At 55.7% G+C, this 17900-nt stretch overlaps 2 protein-coding genes across 3 annotated transcripts; both read left to right on the forward strand.

Annotated features, from left to right (window-relative positions):
• Positions 1-3198: 3198 nt before the first annotated feature.
• On the forward strand, positions 3199-9243 carry LOC148112243 (G protein-coupled receptor 143-like). The gene is made up of 9 exons (XM_087877650.1): positions 3199-3589; positions 4059-4132; positions 4568-4662; positions 5207-5299; positions 5786-5907; positions 7167-7275; positions 7764-7884; positions 8431-8665; positions 8846-9243. Exons 1-9 carry the CDS (start codon positions 3199-3201, stop codon positions 9163-9165), a joined length of 1560 nt encoding a protein of 519 aa, XP_087733776.1. The 3' UTR covers positions 9166-9243.
• Positions 9244-12339: 3096 nt separating this feature from the next.
• On the forward strand, positions 12340-17542 carry GJB1 (gap junction protein beta 1). Of its 2 annotated transcripts, none has more exons than XM_034441742.3 (2): positions 12340-12384; positions 16284-17270. In XM_034441742.3, the coding sequence occupies exon 2, from the start codon at positions 16296-16298 to the stop codon at positions 17133-17135; it is 840 nt and encodes a 279-aa protein (XP_034297633.1). In that variant the 5' UTR covers positions 12340-12384; positions 16284-16295; the 3' UTR covers positions 17136-17270. The 2 variants fall into 2 exon arrangements, with proteins under 2 accessions (XP_034297633.1, XP_034297634.1); XM_034441743.3 differs by lacking the exon at positions 12340-12384 and adding an exon at positions 14941-15021 and having other exon boundaries at positions 16284-17542.
• Positions 17543-17900: the final 358 nt, after the last annotated feature.

Raw genomic sequence — 17900 nt, forward strand, 5'->3', positions numbered from 1 at the left:
TGTGCCCCTTCCTTTCTCTTCATTGCTCAATGCCAGTTCTGGTGGTGTTTCCATGGCAACTGGGAGCCATAAGCTGAAGCCTTTTGCAGCAGGCACCTGGACCAAGGCACCTGTCGTGGGCTGGGGAGGTGGTGGTGGGGGGAACCTGTGTGGGCGGGGCTAGCTGAGACCCCACTTCTGCCTCGGGATGGGAGGGTGGATTTGACCCAGCTTCAAAAGGGGGTGGTGGTGGAGAGAGGCAGGTCCCATTCCAGAATCTTCTATATCTCTCCTTGCGTGTGCCAAGCTCTCCCACCCCGGCCGATCCTGCCTCACCAGTCAGGAAGGGGTTCCTCACTGGACTCCCGAAGGAAAGCTTGCAAATGCCAAATGTGCCCCTTCCATTTCCGACCCCGAAAAGGGTTTGCAGTGGTCATTGCTGACCGGTCCCTGAACGCCACAGGTTTAGCAAGAGGCCCCTGTTGTGTCCCAGGAGGAGAGCCCCCTCAGTCCACAGGAGGCCAAACTCCCTTCGCTGCTTGAGGGAACACCTGTGGGGCCTCTGCCAGGCTCATTTCCGCTGCCCCCCTGATCTGCACTGCTTCCGTCCCTCAGAACCCCTCCCCAAGCAGCCCCTGGTTGAGAAGGATTTTTGATCCAGCCGCCTCCTCTCTGGCAGGTCTGCCAGGCTGCCTCTGCCTTCCATGTCCCCTTCTTGGAATTTCCCTTAACACCCCCACCCCCCGCCCCAGGGGAACACAGAGGGCCAGGCTAAAATGGGCTGCTGTCTGGAGTCTTCCTCAGCCCAGCCATGCCCCTGCCCACCAAGCCCCCCCTCCCCCCGCTGTCCTGGCCATTCTGTTCAGCGGGTAAAATTATCGCTGCGCTCCTGGCGTTTCTTCCTGCAGCTGGACAGATGCTCCAAGTACGGATAGTGAAGGAGGCTGGAAACTAGCAGTAGCTGATGGGCTGGCTACCAGTTCCCAGCTCAGGGTGAGCAGCAAGGCTCCCCCCGTGACTCCCTCCCCCAATACTACAGTGAAGCATCTCCCACCCTGAGCCACAGCTCCTGCCTGCCCAAGGAGCCTTCCTGCCCTGGCAGTCTGCTGACAAATTGGGGTGGGGGTGGGGGAAGCTGCTTCGAGCAGAAGGCATAAGCAATCAACCCCAACATGGACGGAGAGCAGGCAGCCATCCGGGATTCTTCTCCATGGCAACCACAGTGTTTGCTGGTTTGATCACCCTCCTCCCCAAGTGTCCTTCTGCAATGACTGTGTGTGTGTGTGTGTGTGTGTGTATGCACATGCAGGGACTCTGTATGCAGGATCACATTCCCAAAATCGGTTAACAAACTTTCATTGTCTCAGTTGGATGGAGGGGAACGGCCTGGGTTTCCTCCAATCACTCAAACCGTTTCAGGCCAGCCTCAGAGTTGTGGCCGGCATGAATGAGAGAGCACATGAAAAGTGGGAGGGGGGAGCAGGCTTCATTTGCAATTCATCAGCACAAAACATGGGCACAACAAACACACACACAACCAGGCACAGGTTTTCACCCTGCAGATTAATCTGCGCTTCAGCCCGGCTCTCTCGGCAGAATCTCAGGGTCACCTTGCTTGCCAAGACAGGGTGGGGTGGGGGGCTCTTTCCTCTCACTCAGCACCTGGAACAGACTTTTGCTGTTGCTGCAGAAGGTTGTGGAGGAATGGAGACGTGGAGCTGGGAAGTGACTCCCAGCCGAGCGGCCCCCACTCAAGGGCTGCATTATGGCCGGCCTCAGCTGCCCTTGCCAAAGAGGAATTCGCATTTTGCCCAGTGGTGAAATCCATTTTTTTTTACTACTGGTTCTTTGGGCGTGCCTTGGGCATGGTGTGCCTTGGTGGGCGTGGCTTGGTGGGCATGGCAGGGGAAGTATACTGCAAAATCCCCATTCCCTCCCCACTCCTGGGGGAAGGATATTGCAAAATCTCCATTCCTACCCCACTCTGGGGCCAGCCAGAGGTGGTATTTGCCGGTTCTCCAAACTGCTCAAAATTTCCGCTACCAGTTCTCCAGAACCTGTTGGATTTCACCCCTGATTTTGCCCCTTTCGCTTTGGATAAGGGGAGCTGGGTCCCCCGACAGTGACCGAAGTGCGCTGGCTGCTTTTGCCCTGGATCAAGGCAGGATGAAGACAGACAATTCTGCCCACAGGAGGGTCAACAATGCCCCAAGTCAGCAAGTGGCCAGTTTTGCATGGAGGGCGATGCTCAGGGTGTCTGGATCTCAGAAATGCCTCTTCTGTGCCCATCAGGCTGAGCTTCCACCTTCTGTTCTGGCAGCACCCCGTCCCCAGCAACTCTGTGGAGAAAGAAAGAGAAAGAGAAAAAGAGAGGGGGGAGAGGGAGGGAAAGAGAAAGGGAGGGGGAGGGGGAGAGAGAGAGAGGGAGAGGGAGAGAGAGGGTCAAGAAAATGAACCAACGCAGGCTCATCCCACCCACTTTGAAGGCAAGTCTGAAGGAAGACTTCCCTCCCACCCTTAGCAGCTCCTGGGCGGGCAGAGAGTTAAGATTCAGGTGCTGGGATGGAAAGATTTCCCTTTTCCAAGCACTTGGAGGGGGGGAGAGCAGAGTCCCCCCTCCCCTTCTGGCTTTCATCGTGAGGGTTGGGGAGCTGGAGATGCTGATCTCCAAATTAAGCGGGGGGGGGAAGGGGGCTCCTCTGCCTGCCTAGTCTAGAAGCTGAACCAGGACTGACGCCCCCCACCCACCCCACCCCCGCCTGCCCTCCGACGCAGCCAGGAGCATCAGGCACCAGCCACAGCCACCTCACCACCCAACCTGGCCTCCTTCTCCTTGGCACAAGGTCACCTGCAGGAAGTCCCCTGTGCCGGCCGAGGAGCCCTCTGCATCGAAAAGGGCCCAGGCGGGCGGCCCTCCGGAGCCGCTTCCCCGGAGCCTCCGAGTTCGAGCGCGGGGCCCCTCGAGCCTTAAGTCACACCGAAACCCATTTCTTTGCCTTTTTAATTGCATCGATTAGAGACATTTAGATAACAAATTACTGCATTAAATTTAATTATCCCAGCGATAATTAGCTACTGTGGGAGCAGGCGAAGCCCGGAGCAGAGAGCGCGCCTCCAGCTCCCCAGCCGATCTTGCCAAGCCATGCCCACCCAGCGGGGCTCATTGCCTTAAGCCGCCTCCCCCCCCCCACCTTGTGCTCCCACGGGACTACAAGTCCCATGGCTCTCAGCCAGGCAGGGCTTCCGCGGGCGGAGGTCCCTTTAAAAGAGGCCGCCCGACCATGTGCAGAGTGTCTCCGCCCGCGTCGGCTCAGCAGCCCAGCCAGCCCCAGGCGGCTCCGCGGGCCCTTCCCCATGGCCTCCCCGCGAGCGCTGGGCTTGTGCTGCGGCTCTCCGGCTCTCAGCCTCTCCCGGCAGCTGCCGCCCTGGCCCGGGCTGGCCCTCGGCAGCGCCGCGCTGGGACTGCTGGCCGCGGCGCTGCTGGCCGCGCTCCGCAGGCGCCCGCGCCACCGCTGCAGCGGCTCTTGCCGGGTCTCCGCCGGGCGCGACTGGTCTGCGGGCAGGGCGCTCCGGGCAACCGCGCTCCTGGGCAGCTTCCTGGGCACGGCGGGTGAGAGAAGGGCTGCCCCGCCGGGAAGGGCAGGAGCAAAGGCAGGGCCAGGGCAGGACTCCGGCCGCCGTCCCGCCTCTGCTGCCCCCGAATTCTGGGGGCTTGTAGGGGGCACTGTGCCCAGAGACACTCCGCATCCCCCAAGGGCCGCTGAAAACGAGCCACGACGACCCTCCCTCCCACCTTCCCAAATTGCTCTTCAGCTGAAACTGAGAGAGAAAATTATTGCATTAGGATGGCATAATTATTGTAACCATGTTTATTTAATTGTAATTACATCTAAATGAAATCAGTTTTACATTTCTGTCCTAGCTTTGCTTATTTATTTTTTTAAATAACCTGGGTACAGAGGCCAAACATGGCTTCTGCAGGGGGGTGAGAAGAATAACCCCCTACTCCCCAATTCCCCCCTCCCCACAACAATTCCAGCCTGGCCAGGATCCCAACTGTCTCTTCCCTCCTCCTGCAGGGATCCTGGCCCGCTCTCTGCTTTGGCTGGCTGCTCCTTTGGGGTCGGTGCCTCCCCTCTGTCGCCTGTTTGTGGTACGTGGTGCTGAGAGGAGCAGCCTGGCTGGTGCTTCAGACTTCATTAAGGGTGCCTGAGTCCCCCCTCGACACACACACACACACACACCCGTCCAGCACCTGAAAGGCCTGTTGGGATGCTGAAATCAAGTCATTCAACAGAAGAGCCAAAGCAACCTGATTCCACACCCTCCTTTCTGCTCTCTTTCTTGGGACGTTCTGCTCCAGAGGGGCCTCCCTACAACATGGACAACCCCCCCTCCCCCCGCCATTTAAAGGCCAGAAGCTCAGCCTCCTCATGGCCTTCTGGAAACTGGCAGGGTCCTAATCCAAGAAGAACTGAGGGCAATTTGGTTCCCTTGTTTGCTGCATGCCCCAAAGGAGCAGAGCTTGCCCCTGCCCCCTCTGCTAGCCCCCCTCCCCCACCCCTAACATTCACTTCTCTCCCTCCAGATTTGGGTACAGTTTGGGTTTTCCTCCCACTTCTGGGCTCTCTTCTGCTACTCTCTGGAAGCCGCCTTGCTGCTCCAGAAGCCCACCAGACACAGGTACGAAGGGGTCCCCATTGGAGCTCTGCAGCAGATTTAGAGGGGGGGAGGAGATGTTCTGATGGGGGTCCATGTCAGGGGTGAAATCCAGCAGGTTCTGACAGGTTCTGGAGAACCAGTAGCGGAAATTTTGAGCAGTTCGGAGAACTGGCAAACCCCACCTCTGGCTGGCCCCAGGAGTGGGGAGGGAATGGGGATTTTGCAGTATCCTTCCCCTGCCATGCCCATCAAGCCACGGCCACCAAGCAATGCTCACATAACCGGTAGTAAAAAAATTGGATTTCACCACTGGTCTTGGGGCTGACAGCAGCCTCCCCCCTCCACGGTCACCTGGAAGGGCTCAGGTGTGCTGGGCCCTGAGGAGAGGTCTGGTGCCACTCAGGCTCCCTTGCACCATGATTCGGTTGTGTCTGTGTCTGCACTTCCCCATTTGCAGGGAGCCCCCCTCTGAACCCGTTTACTGCCACCCCTCCACCCGAGGCGGAAGCTGATGAGGGCCTCCCAGTGAGCAGCAGGGCGACTCTGTCTTCCTCTTCCTGACCAGGTCCTTGACTCCGTACTGTCTCCTCTGCTGGGGGCTGCCAGCCATCCAGGGCCTCCTTGGACTTTTGCTCCTGATGAAGCCACAGGACATGGAGTAAGCTCCCTCCTTCCACCCCCTGAATGAGCCTTTTCGGAAATGGCACCTGGGAGAGGAAAGTGACCAGGAAGTTTCAACCCAAATGGGCTGGGCAGGAGGGTCCAGTCAGCAAGGGGGCAATGTGCTGATGCTGCCCAAGACCAGAGGGTCCCGTCGTTCTGAAAGCGGGATGCAGAAGGACCTGCTCCCTGGGATCTGCTCTCTTGGACGCTTGGTAGCTGAATGCCGTTTGCTGGCACTGCAGCTGTACCCCGACTGGCACTTCTGGACTGCCAGCCAACGGCCGACATCTGGAGTGCCTTGGCTCATCTCTGGCTTCTGCTGCTCCTTAAAAGCTTGCAGGGACCTCCTTCCCATCACCTCTCTTGACGCCCCTCCTGCCATTTCCTGGGCCAATATTCAGGGGCCTGAAAGGACAAGGAGCCTGAGCAAACAAAAGTTGGCCTTGGGTTGTTTGGTTTTTAATTAACACTCTTATCCCAGCTGCAGCTCACACCACGGATTGGCATGGATCCTGGAAACTGTGTGTTACGCGTCTAGCTTTGTGCCGCTCACCTTAGTTTTTTTGGGAAGCCCTGTGCTCTTTTACAAAGCACTCCAGGCAGGTAAACCACGTTGCATTTATTATTTATCTATTCATCCATTGTTTGTTTACCAATAGGCAATGTCAACCTAACCTATGATGTTTTATTTGACAAAGCATGATAAAAACAACTAGGACTCTGCTCTCTGACACCCCCCACCAGTCGTATCCTCCATTATCAGACTTCTAGTCAGGCAGCTCCTCCGATTAGCTAAGAGGACAAGTGCTTGTTCCAAACACCATTTTGGGATGAGAGCAGTGGTGAAATCTGAACCGGTTTACTACTGGTTTTCTGGCTGTGCATGTGCGCTGCGTGCCAAATGCATGTGCAGTGCACACCACACACCAAATGCGAGGTGCGCGTGTGTGCACAGTGCAGGCCAAAAGGAGGCATGGGGTAAGTAGATCAGCGCACGGGGGGGGGTGATCAGCTGTGGCTCGTGATTTTCAGAGCCTTTTTTTTACTTTTAAAAGCATTTTTTACAACCTATTTGGCTGAATAGGTTGTAAAAAAATGCTTTTAAAAGGTAAAAAAAAAGGCTCTGATGATCGCGTGGCACAGCTGTGATCTTCGGAGCCTTTTTTTTTACTTTTTTAAAGCATTTTTACTTTACTTACTTTTATTTACTTTAAAAAAATTTTTTTAAAGCATTTAAAAATGCCTTAAAAGTAAAAAAAAAAAAAAAGTCCCGACGATCAGCTGAGTGACGCACGATCTTTGGAATGTTTTTTTTTTTTTAACTTTTTAAAGCATTTTTAACTACCGGTACCAGTAGAACTGGTAGTAAAAAAATGCTTAAAAAGTTTTTTAAAAAGTTCCGAAGATCGCTCGTCACTCACCTGATCATCGGAACTTTTTTTTTTTCATTTTTACTACCAGTTCGGTGAACCAGTAGCCTTTTTTACTACCGGTTCTTGTGAACCTGACCGAACCGGGAGCATTTCACCCCTGAATGAGAGCCTGTTTCAGGCTGGGAAAGGAACAGCCCCGCCTTTGTCTAAAGACCTGCTCCTCGGTCCTTTCAGAGCAGTGGGAAGAGAGACGCTCTGGAGTTTTCCACCAGAGAAAGACACCAAGAGGCGGTAACGCCAGGCCTGAGTTGCAGCTGGCCCGCCTTGGCCGCTTGCAGAGTGGAGGGCCAGGCGGACGGCTGTGCACCAGGCGCTCCCTGGGTCCCACTTGGGCAGAGCGCTCCTCTCTCCCAGAGGGCCCCTGGGCAGTGGCAGTGCCTCCATGCGGCCCAGAAGGGTGCTGAGCCTGGGCGGCTTTTCTTCCCACAGTGCCAGCTCTCCTGCGGAGGGGCCGGGGGATGCAGACGGCCGGAGAATGGCACCAGCAGCAGGAGCTGCGCAGCAGGTTCACGAGCGTCATGGTGGCCTTTGCTGCTTGGTATTATCTTTATTCCATTTATGAAGCGCCCTCTTGGTGCAATCTGCACCCTGCCCCGACACGGCAGATAACCAGACCACACCACACAAAGACAGGAGTCCCAATCGCAGCACACACACACACACACACACACATATCTCGGGGCGGCTTCAGCTTGCCAAGGCCCTCCTGGATTGTCTCCAAAGGTTGGGGCCTCCAGGGCCCCCCTGTTCTTCCAGAAGAGCTGGGCAACACACAGCCGTCCTGCAGGACCTGCAAAGGGTCTCTCGGTGGGGCCGCTGAGGTTGCCAGAAGCTGCCCTTGTGCCCCTGGAAGGGATCCTGGGCTAGCAGCTTTCTTGACTAGCAGGTTCAAAATAAATAACCAACCAACCAGCCCCCAGCAGCTCAGGGAGCCTTGGGTTTGCAAGAGCACACCAGGACCCCCACCTGTATGGCCAGGCCCTAAATTTAGCGGGATTTGATTGAAAAAATGCTCTTATTTTGCAGCTGGCTGGCAAATGTCCTGCATGAGCTGCTGCTGCTGCTGCTGTTGGAATTGGAGCCTTTGGGGAGATGGGGCACCGGACAGCTGCTGCATGGGGCAGCCCTCACCTGCTGGGCAGTTATGGTGGGTTAGGGGTGTGTCCCGTATGAGCGTGTGCCAGGACTGCAGGATCTCCAAAGCCCATCATTCTGCAAACACCCAGCCCTGTCCAGAACTGCTCCCTGCTGTTCCAGAGAAGTCCCTCTCCTTAGAGCAGGGGTCTCCAACCTTAGCAACTTTAAGACTGGTGGACTTCAACTCCCAGAATTCCTCAGCCAGCAAAGCACAAGTCTTAAAAGTTGCCAAGGTTGGAGACCCCTGCCTTAGAGGGCCTTTTTGAGCCTGGGCTGCCTCCTTTGGATTGTGCACTGCAGTCAAGACAGCTGAGCCCCGGAAGGAACGGCTGAGGGTCTCTTGGGCCTTTTGCAGTCTCAATCTTTCGCTCTCGGTCTTCCCAAGCCCCACCTTCTTCTTTGTTCCTCTAAAAAGTGGCAGGATTATACTGGTTCTACCAAGATGTTGGGAAATAGGTTGCTCAAGCCAGTGAGCCAAGCCACACAGCAGGATGGGGAACCAGTCAGTGTTTCGGTCTCTGAGGGTCTTTTTTTTTCTTCTTGGTGCTCTTCCCAGATTATTTTAAACCCTCTTTCTGGAGCCCTGCTGATCCTGGCATTTTCATCCTGGAAAAGCAGGTGGTGCGCCAGGAAACAGGCGCTCACCTGGAGACCCCCTGTGGGGGGTGGCCTAAGGGAGAGTGGCCCCCTTTCAGGCCGTGCCCTGGAACCAGCCTTAGGCTGCCGGATTGAGCCGGGGGCGCTCGAGGTGTCCAGCCTCTTGATCTCCTTTGGGAGCAGCACTTCGCTGGGTGAGTTGAATGGCCTGCCTTCAGGGCCCTGCCGATGCTCGGAGGAGCATCGAGTGAGGGGAGAAGGAAGGGCAGGCAAGGCACAAATGGCAGAGGGATCCAACCTCCCTGGGGGGGGGGCTTTCCTAGGAACCCTCCTTTCCTGGGCACAGATCCCTCATGCAGCCTCCCTCCTTCCAGACTTCCTCTGTGAGGGGGCTGGGGACTGCCCCGTCCAGCCTCAGGGCCAACATGAGCAAAGCTGCCACGAAGACTCGACCCCCCCACCAGTCAGCTCCTGCTCCTGCTCCAAGGACGGCACTTGGGCTGGGTCTGCCAAGGGGAGCGAAGGATGCTGCACCCCACTGGCAGCTGCCCCCATCCATGGAGAGCCTGCCACTCCCCCCTCTCCTAGGGTTCAAGTCAGCTGGCCAGTCCAGGCAGAGGACGAAAGCCTTTGGAAGAGGCCGGGGCCCAGCTGTGTCGGGAGCAGATTTCCCTCTGATGAAGAAGCTCTATAAAAAAAGGGCTAACCTTAAAGAACGGGAGCCCGGAATTTTGAAAGGCCGTTTTCTATGGCACATTGACCCCTAACATTATTTGAGCCTTGCATGGATGAAACTGGGGGGGGGGCGTTTCCCTCAACCAGGCTTCAGCTCCCTGTGCTAAGTGGGCCATGCAGAGACCCAGACAGATGAGCATAAACTGGGAAAGTAAAAACAAGCGTTGTTTAAAAGCATACAAGGAGCGCGTCTTTAACCTGCTGGTGGTGGGAGGCTGGCCAGAGCCTCAGCCAGTAATAAAGCAGCTCAAGGGAAGGAAATAGGTTTGGGTGTCCACAGCAAATGAAGATCTCTTTTCGGAGGAAGATTTTTTTTGAAGAACAAACTGTAAGAAACACGTTAATTTTTAACTCTAGAAAGTTTATTTGACCTGCCAGCAGAAACTCCAAACATTGGAACAATTCAGAATCATTGATCTTCTGGTAAAAGTTTGCAAAGGGCTGATAAAAATCTCAGTGCTCAGGGAACACCAAGGCTTCGATTTATGGAATAAGAGAATTGTACTGCAATAAAATGATAGAAAACCAAATGTTTGTAAGTATGTCAAAGAAATGTTTTTTTGCTGAAGAAGGCAACTTCTGTGCCATCTGTAATAACCTCAAAGACAATCGATTCTCGATCTCCTGACCGATCCCTTCTCTCACCCAAGTAACCCAGTGAATTTAGGTGCCATGGGATAAGAGGTCCAGTCCATTCTGGATTTGGTAAATGGCTCAAGAGTAGGAACGCATGCAGAAATAAAACAAGAGTTTTTACAATGCTGGCAAACATTGCAATGATGGTGTTTCCAAATAGACCCTAGACCTATTTCAGCTTAGTTGGAGTGGGTGAAGAAGAAGTAGCTGAGAGTTCTGGAAACCAGATTAGTTGCACCACTGACATCCAGAGCAGATCCTTAAACTTGGGAAACGGATCTTTTAAAAGAACAATCCCTGCTTGGGAAAAACTTTGTCTTCTGAAGGCCTGCTGGCTGGGGGTGAGAGGACCCCAAAGTGAAACGTCCAAGGTGGGCTAGAGCCATTGGTCCTTTTAAGTGGGAAAAAGTGATTGATTGTGTTTATAAACTGCCAGCTTCAACAAAGGGTACTCCGGGTGGTTTACAACATCCAGGCCGAATGTGCAAAGTCAGTGGAAGAGCGGATAGAGAGAAACCCACTGACTCCTCCACCATCAGGATCTTCCCGGAAGAGGAGAACCTCAGTGATTGGCTCAGACAGTGACGTCTGCGTCCAGGGTTCCTCTGAAGAAGAGCCAAGAGCCAGCAAGGATCCTTGTTGCTTGAAGGAAGAATTAGGTTCCTTTACAGTTTTGGGCTGAGCCTAAAGAAATTTCTGAAAACGGCAGGAATTCCTAGGCGAGGCTTGATGGAGAGAGCCGTGTCTACCGCAGTGGGTGGCTGGGGGATTCTGGGAATTGACAGTCACACATCTTAAAACTTGCCAAGGTTTAAAAGGGCTGGTCGACGGGCTCCGTGAACTGCCTGCCCTTCTTGCACTAACAAAAGTGGGATACATTTGTGCAGGGAGGGGGCAAAGCAGGGGAATCCAGGGGTTCTGGGCTTGATTTGGCTGGAGAGAGAAAATCCGGCCCTTCTGGCATGCTGGGTTGGGACAGGTTTTGTCTCTGCCTCTCCTGCTCATTGCCTCTTGCCAGCCTCCAGCGCCCGCTCTCCTGGGCGTTGCCTTCTTGGGAATCCACTTGAGTCACAGTACTCCACCCCTCTCAGGCTCACCCCCAGGCCACACAATCCTAGGCATGGCCCGGGCTTGGGTGGCTGCTAAACTCCCCCCCCCCCGTTCTTTGTGGACAAAGGCTGAGCTGTACCAGGGACCAAAGCGATAAGTTTCCTGCTGACGGTCACCCGTGCCTGCCCTGCCCACTTAATCAGGGAAACGCCACTGCCCACCTTGATGCCCAAGAGGAAGGCAGGGCACGGGCTTGAGTTTGGCCTGGGCATCTCCAGGAGTGCCACTCCTTGGAGAGAGACATGGAGCTCTTGATTCTCCTTGGCTGGGGTAGGGGAGGGGTGGGGATGAGCCCCCAGACTTGCACCACCCTTCAGCCCTCCCATACCTGGCACAACCCCCCAAATAGCCAGGGCTCTTCAGAGAGGGCATCTGGGAGTCCCCAAGGAGGGGTGCTTAGAGACCCAGGCTGGCTTGGGCAAAGCAGAGGCCTGGGATTAAGATTTACAGACAGAGTGGCCTCTGAGCAGCGGGCACTGTGGCTGGAATGCCCCTTACACAGGCAGAGACCCCCGCCTGTCCTTGCAGCAGCTCCGGAAGTCAACCCAGCAGGGAATGCCCAGGGTTTGTTGCCCTGGCTTTCAAGAAACTGCTCTAGCCCTTCAGCCCAGTGAACACAGGGCAGCTTTGCGCCCCCCCCACCCCGCCAGTGCTTCTGACGTGCTCTGGGCTGCCTTGCAAGGGTTGGCGGAGGCCCTTGGAAAGAGCACCCGAGTGTGCAAGTTAATGTTTACAAGACTGCAGGGACTTTTGCAAGTCATGGAAAGTCTGGCGACTCGCACAATGTGGAGCCTTGTAAATAGCTGGTGGCAGAGGGTGCTGAGGTGGGCAGCAGGAAAGTGCTTGCCCAGGGGGAGCACTGCTAACATGGACAGGGCACGTCTCTCTGGGCAGGGTCCGTGCATAGGGTCACTGAGCAGACCTCTCTGGAGGGGAGTCCAGTGCCTGCTCTAGAACCTGGGATAGCATCACAGGCTGAGGGTCGAGGCTGGGCAACCTGCTGCTGGCCGGGAGCAGGGCAGTGGCTGGCACTTTCCATCTTGCGGGGTGACTGGGGTTCTTTTGAGCCACATGAAAGCCCTTTCTGCGCTTTCCATGGCTGTTTTTGTGAGCTTCTTGTGTAAAAATAGCAAGTTCCGACTGGGGCTTTTGGGGCTGTGAAAGCAGGCTTGGAAGTGGCAGCCTCTGGCCAGTGGACACCAAGCCAAGCAGGAACCCCGGAAGGTGGATTCCATCCCCAAAGAACTTTTGGGGCAGAACTGTTGAGTTGGATGTGCCTTTGTGGATCTTTAGTCATCTGAGAGGGAGGTTGTCTCAAGGGAAGTGGGTGGGCCTGTCCCTGGGTATAAAACTCTGGGTCTGGTTGGCGTAACTCCCTCAAATCAAAGGTTACCTGGGCTGCTCTCAGCACCACCTCCTGCGGCTGCGACAGGTGAGCCTGGAACAAGAGGCGGGTGGTCAGAATGCAGGGTGGCCACGAGAGGGGTGGGCTTTGCAGGCTGCTTCTTGCTCAGTCTAAGATCCAGAATTTCATGATCAAGTTGCTTCACCTTTGAGCTTTCTACATGAAGCCTTGATCAATGGCAAAGGTTGAATTGTTTTCTCAAGCAAGTCTACAAATTAAGCAATTCAGCCAGCTGTTGACGGGAGGGGAAAGGAAAGGAAAGGAAAGAAGGAAAGGAAAGGAAAGGAAAGAAAGGAAAGGGTGAAGGGAAGGAAAGGAGAGGGTGAAGGGAGGGGAAAGGAAAGGAAAGGGTGAAGGGAGGAGGAAAGGAAAGAAGGAAAGGAAAGGAAAGGGTGAAGGGAGGAGGAAAGGAAAGAGGGTGAAAGGAAGAAAGGAAAGAGGGTGAAGGGAGGAGAAAAGGAAAGATGGTGAAGGGAGGAGAAAAGGAAAGAGGGTGAAGGGAGGAGGAAAGGAAAGGAAAGAAGGAAAGAGGGTGAAGGGAGGAGGAAAGGGCTCCTTATCAAAAAGGCTTTCAAAAGTCCCAGGACACCCCCAACCCAAGAGCTCTAAAGATGACCTTGCTGAGCTGCTCTGATCAGCCCTGGGAGTCTCATGGGCCTGGGGGGGGGGCGTCTCTTTGGTGGCAAAAGGTGCTTGGGGGGCTCTCTCCCCTTTGCGTCCTCCCAGCAGGTGGTGGGGAAATGCGACCAGGCACCAAGAGTGGCGTGCGCACACACCTACCCTGGGCCTTTACTCGGGGGCTTCAAGGCCGACTCCTTGGACAGGAAGGGCTCCAGAAGCTCTTCCGCAGAGGGGTGCCGTGGCCTTGGGCTGCCCCCAGCCCCCTCAGTCTCTCCCTCTAAGTCAACGGGCAGGAAGGAGCCCTTATCTTGCCTATCTCCCCACACCTACCTGAGCTGGCATCACTTTTATTTGCCTACCTCTGGCTCCTTGAGCAACAATGGGCCTCAGGCATCACAGAAAACAACGCTGGCAATCACAATCTCCGCAAAGCAACAATTGGTCAATCAGCAAATAGAGCAACTTAGGCGAAGCCCATCCAGAGACTGAGTTGCCCCACTGACTTCCAAGCCCTGGCTTGGGGGGCAGGGAGGGCCTGTTGAGCGCCAGGGCTGGGTCTTCTCCCGTCAAACTTTTCCGCAGGCCCAGAAGCCCCTCATTGAGTGGCAGTTGCCAGACTGAGGCTCCCCAGCATGGCATGCCATGCTGGGCCTCCAGTTTTTTTTGTTCGGACACCTGTGCTGAGCCACCGCAATACACAGTGCCCCTTTTTTCTAATGCCCCGCCTGTCTCTCCCAAGCATCTGTCTGAAACACGAAGCATAAAACCACAGGCAGAAAACATGCTTTTCACATGTTTACATTCAGATGTTCCCACTGTGTCCCTGGGCTCCCTCCCCCAAGTCTCAGGGGCTGAGAACACCGAGGGAGACCTTTGCTCCGGGCGATCTCTGGCCCTCGATTTGTCTGTTTGTGCTGGCTTAATGGTTACCTTCCAGCTGCCAGCAGAATCGCCACATTCTCCAGTGGGTTAGGGCTAGGAAGGCTCAGCTGGGTAGCCACAAGCCCCCCCGCCCCACCTGGGGATTGTAGGTGCTGGGTACCATCCTAGTAACTGTAACAGAGTTGCAAGGCACCTTGGAGGTCATCTAGTCCAACCCCCTGCTCACGCAGGAGACCTATACTAGGGATTCGAACTGCCGACCTTTCTGATCGACAAGCTCAGCGTCTTAGCCACTGAGCCACCTAGCCAGGATAATCCTCATTGCTTTTGTGTCCCAGCATCAAGTCCAGTTGCCCTTGGGAGCCCAAGATGGCCCAGAGGACCTCCCATGGCCAGCCACTGAGCCCAGGCCCCTGCAGGCTGCGTGCGTGTGTGTGACGGCATGGAGGACTGGGGGAGAATTCCGCCCCACTGGTGGGTGGGAAGGCAGCTTTTCCGTCTGGGGCTGTGGGGCCTGCGCTCCGGGCAGACGCACAAAGGAAGGGGGTGTGCAGTGCATGTGCGTAAGGAAGGATGTTCTGGAACAGGGTCGGCTTTTTGAACTGAGGGTCGCTTTGTCTTCGGCCAGCCTTGGCACTGGATTCCGGCACTGACTTTGCACCCCGGAAGGAGATGCCAAGAACCTCCGTTTCTGCGGGACATGGTACGGCTGACGCCAAGCGGCGTCACGGCTGAGGGAGCTGGCTAGTGTCCAGCATCTGGACCTTTGGCCCCGGGGCAGCGAGTGGCCTTGGGCAGCTGCCAAATCGGGGGCCTTGGGAGGGGAAAAGCCCACCCCCAGCAGGATCTTAGGGAACCTTCTGCCCCACGCGCAGCAAGTCTCTGCGGAACAGGCTCCTTGCTCCTGGCAGAGCGTGGGACCAGGTGCCGTGGCCGCTCGGTCCGGCTGAAATGGCACACAGAAAGACTTTGTTTGGCCAGGGTGGGCGGAAGTCCTAACAGGCGGTCTGAATTCTAAAGTGTGTTGTTTGGTGGCCGATAAAGGGCTTATTGTATGCAAAATAGTTTATAAAGCAGCATATGACTTTCTCGAGATGGGCAGAGTTTGCCGGAGGCCTGCGCCTGCGGCTGCCTTGCAGAAGGACCGTTCCCCAGGGCAAGGTAAGGGCTGGTCGGGAGGCTCATCCTCACCCCGTAAGGAATGAATGGGCTGGCTGGGAGCTGCTGGGAACTCACAGGGGGGCTTGGGAAGGGGGCATTGGGAGAAACCCATCACTTTTGGCTTTCTCCATCCTAATTTTGTGGGGCTGCTAGAAACAGGACATTGGTGACAGCAGCTGCTTTTAAATCAGTCGGGCTTATCATAAGCTCCCCAAAACTTGCTTCTCAAAATATTTTTAAAAATATGTTCGTATTTCCATAACTTTTCATCAGCGTGCCCGGCCAGTCAATGCAATGGCTGCGTTGGTGCGGCCGGTTAGGCCCTCTAATGAATTTCTGGAGAAGGGGAAGGCTCTCTGACCTGGCAGGCAGTCCAGGGAATGGCACCACTTTGCTTCGGACCTTGAGAGCACCTAGAATGTGCCACCAGTCCCCAGGGCGCAAAGGGACCCGAGCGGTGTCTCTACCCTCCTTGCAGGAAAGACCCTGAAATCTCAATTTGCCTGTCTCTGGAGGGAGGGGCAGCGCAAAAAGCCATGCTGGGGAGTATCTTGCTCTCCTGGGGAAGGTTGCCAGGTTGCCCAGATCCAGTCTCCGCTTCCAGCCTGGCCCAGCAGAGCTGCTTAGGCGTACAGGGCTGGGGTGTGCAGCCATGCCCCTCAGGTGCAGGCCACGGTGGCATCAGCCCCAGGGAAAACACAGGGGCCTGTGAGGAAGAGTGGAAGATTGTAGCAGGGTCCTCATTCCGCTGGAGGGGCAGGGCCGAGTCCATGCCAGCCTAGGGATTTGGAGGTAGCTGCCAAAGGAAGCTGTGGGAAACTTGCCAGTCCTTGTAGGTGTTGGCAGCGCCATTCTGACTGCAGCATCTCACCAATCCTTTGGCCATGGTAGGCCAGGTCAAGAAAGAGAAGCACAGGGGTGCCAGGAGTCTCTTTATTGCTGTAGGGCAGGAGAGCCGTTTCTCTCAGCCTGACTAGTCGGGAATGGGGGCTCAGGACAATCCTGGGGGCCGATGGCACACAGAGCTTTCTGAGAGCAGGGCTGCCAAGGGCTTAAGCAAGAGGAGAGGTCCAACTTTTGTCTTTATCATCCCCAGGCAGTTTGTGGCAATGCATGAAATAAAACGAGGTGGCTTAAGGGAGTGGAGATGGGGGGGGAGATGAACACAGTGGTTCTTTGCACTCCCCACCCAGCAAAACATGGGGGAGAGATTTAGCCTGGGGCCCTGTCCGCTCTGACCAGATCCGACCCTTTTCTTTCAGGTCTGAGGCGCCATGAAGTGGGAAGGCTTCTACGCTCTGATCATTGGCGTGAACCGCCACTCCACCGCCATTGGCCGCATCTGGCTCTCCGTGGTATTCATCTTCCGCATCATGGTGCTGGTGGTGGCCGCCGAGAGCGTCTGGGGCGACGAGCAGTCCTCCTTCACCTGCAACACCCAGCAGCCTGGCTGCAAGAACGTCTGCTACGATTACTACTTCCCCATCTCTCACATCCGGCTCTGGGCGCTGCAGCTGATCCTGGTGACCACGCCAGCACTTCTGGTGGCCATGCACGTGGCCTACCAGCAGCACCAGGAGAAGAAGCTTTTGGTGATGACCGGCCACGGGGACACCAAGCACCTGGAGGAAGTCAAGAAGCACAAGATGCGCATTTCCGGTTCGCTCTGGTGGACCTACATCTTCAGCGTCCTTTTCCGCATCCTCTTTGAAGGCATCTTCATGTACATCTTCTACATGATCTACCCAGGGTACCAGATGATCCGCCTGGTCAAGTGCGACGTCTATCCCTGCCCCAACACTGTGGACTGCTTTATCTCTCGGCCCACCGAGAAGACCATCTTCACCGTCTTCATGCTGGCCACCTCTGGCATTTGCATTGTCCTCAACGTGGCCGAAATGATCCTCCTTGTCGTGCGAGCCTGTGCCCGGCGCCTCAGCCGAAGCCACAACCCTTCCTCGGGGAAGAGCTCCTTCCTGGGGCACAAGTTGTCTTCGGAGTACAAGCAGAACGAAATCAACCAGCTGCTGACTGAGCACGACGGCTCCCTCAAGGACATTCTCCGGCGGAACTCGGGGCTGCAGGAGAAGAGTGACCGCTGCTCGGCCTGTTAAGAGGCCTCGGGCTGTCGGTGGGTCATTGGGCTCCGGCCTGATGGAGAGCAGAGTACTCTTCTGGGTGGCCAAGCTGTCTTGTCACGGCACTGTCTCAAGCCCTTCTGGGGGAATCTGGCTGGGGCCTTTCCCCCAATCCTGCTGTCACCAGCTACCGTCTTACACTTCCCTCCCATCGGTTTACAGGATCCGTAAGGAGTTTCTGTGGATTTTGCAGGCACCGGATCGGCCTGCGGAACGCCCTGATTGCAGCTAGGCGAAGCCCAAAGGCTGGTGGTCTGCAATGGAGCTTCTGAAGGTCGCTGCAGGCCCCTTCCAGCCAGGAAATCCAACTGCAGCCCGGCTCGCTGGCTGCATTTTACTGTACCAAAGCAAGTCACAGTATTAAAACAATTTTACAGGTCCTGCCTTCAGTGGTTTTTCTTTGGGCTTTCACATCAGCACATGGAAATGCAGGCCTTTCTCTGGTTGAATTCCTGGCCGGCCACCGTTTGCTGAAAAGTATGTCAGGAGGTGGGAGGAATCTTTCCTTCCCATCCCGAGTCTGGATCCAGGCAAAGAGCTCCTGCCAGGAGCCTAAGCAGAAGTGTGTGTGTGTGGGGGGGGGGGGGTTTAGGGGGCTGAGGAAAGAAGTGACAGCCGGCAGGACCCTTAGCCAGTTGAGGGGGAACAAGCTGGCTTATTCCAGGTGTCCCCGGCTTGCCAAAGGAGAGGCTGTGAGGTTTGCAGAGATGGGCACAAGGTGCACGCTGGCAGAACAGCCTG

This window comes from Pantherophis guttatus, chromosome 12 (genome assembly GCF_059756535.1).
Source record: "Pantherophis guttatus breed Tessera chromosome 12, ASM5975653v1, whole genome shotgun sequence".
Lineage (NCBI taxonomy): Eukaryota > Metazoa > Chordata > Lepidosauria > Squamata > Colubridae > Pantherophis > Pantherophis guttatus.

Excerpts from the sequence above, each read along its gene's own strand:
- LOC148112243 (XM_087877650.1), top strand. The coding sequence starts at position 3,199 with ATGGCTCTCAGCCAGGCAGGGCTTCCGCGGGCGGAGGTCCCTTTAAAA. Across the intron at positions 7,276-7,763 it reads ATGGTGGCCTTTGCTGCTTG|CTGGCTGGCAAATGTCCTGC; the intron begins GTATTATCTTTA and ends CTTATTTTGCAG. Across the intron at positions 8,666-8,845 it reads TGGGAGCAGCACTTCGCTGG|ACTTCCTCTGTGAGGGGGCT; the intron begins GTGAGTTGAATG and ends CCCTCCTTCCAG.
- GJB1 (XM_034441742.3), top strand. The coding sequence starts at position 16,296 with ATGAAGTGGGAAGGCTTCTACGCTCTGATCATTGGCGTGAACCGCCAC.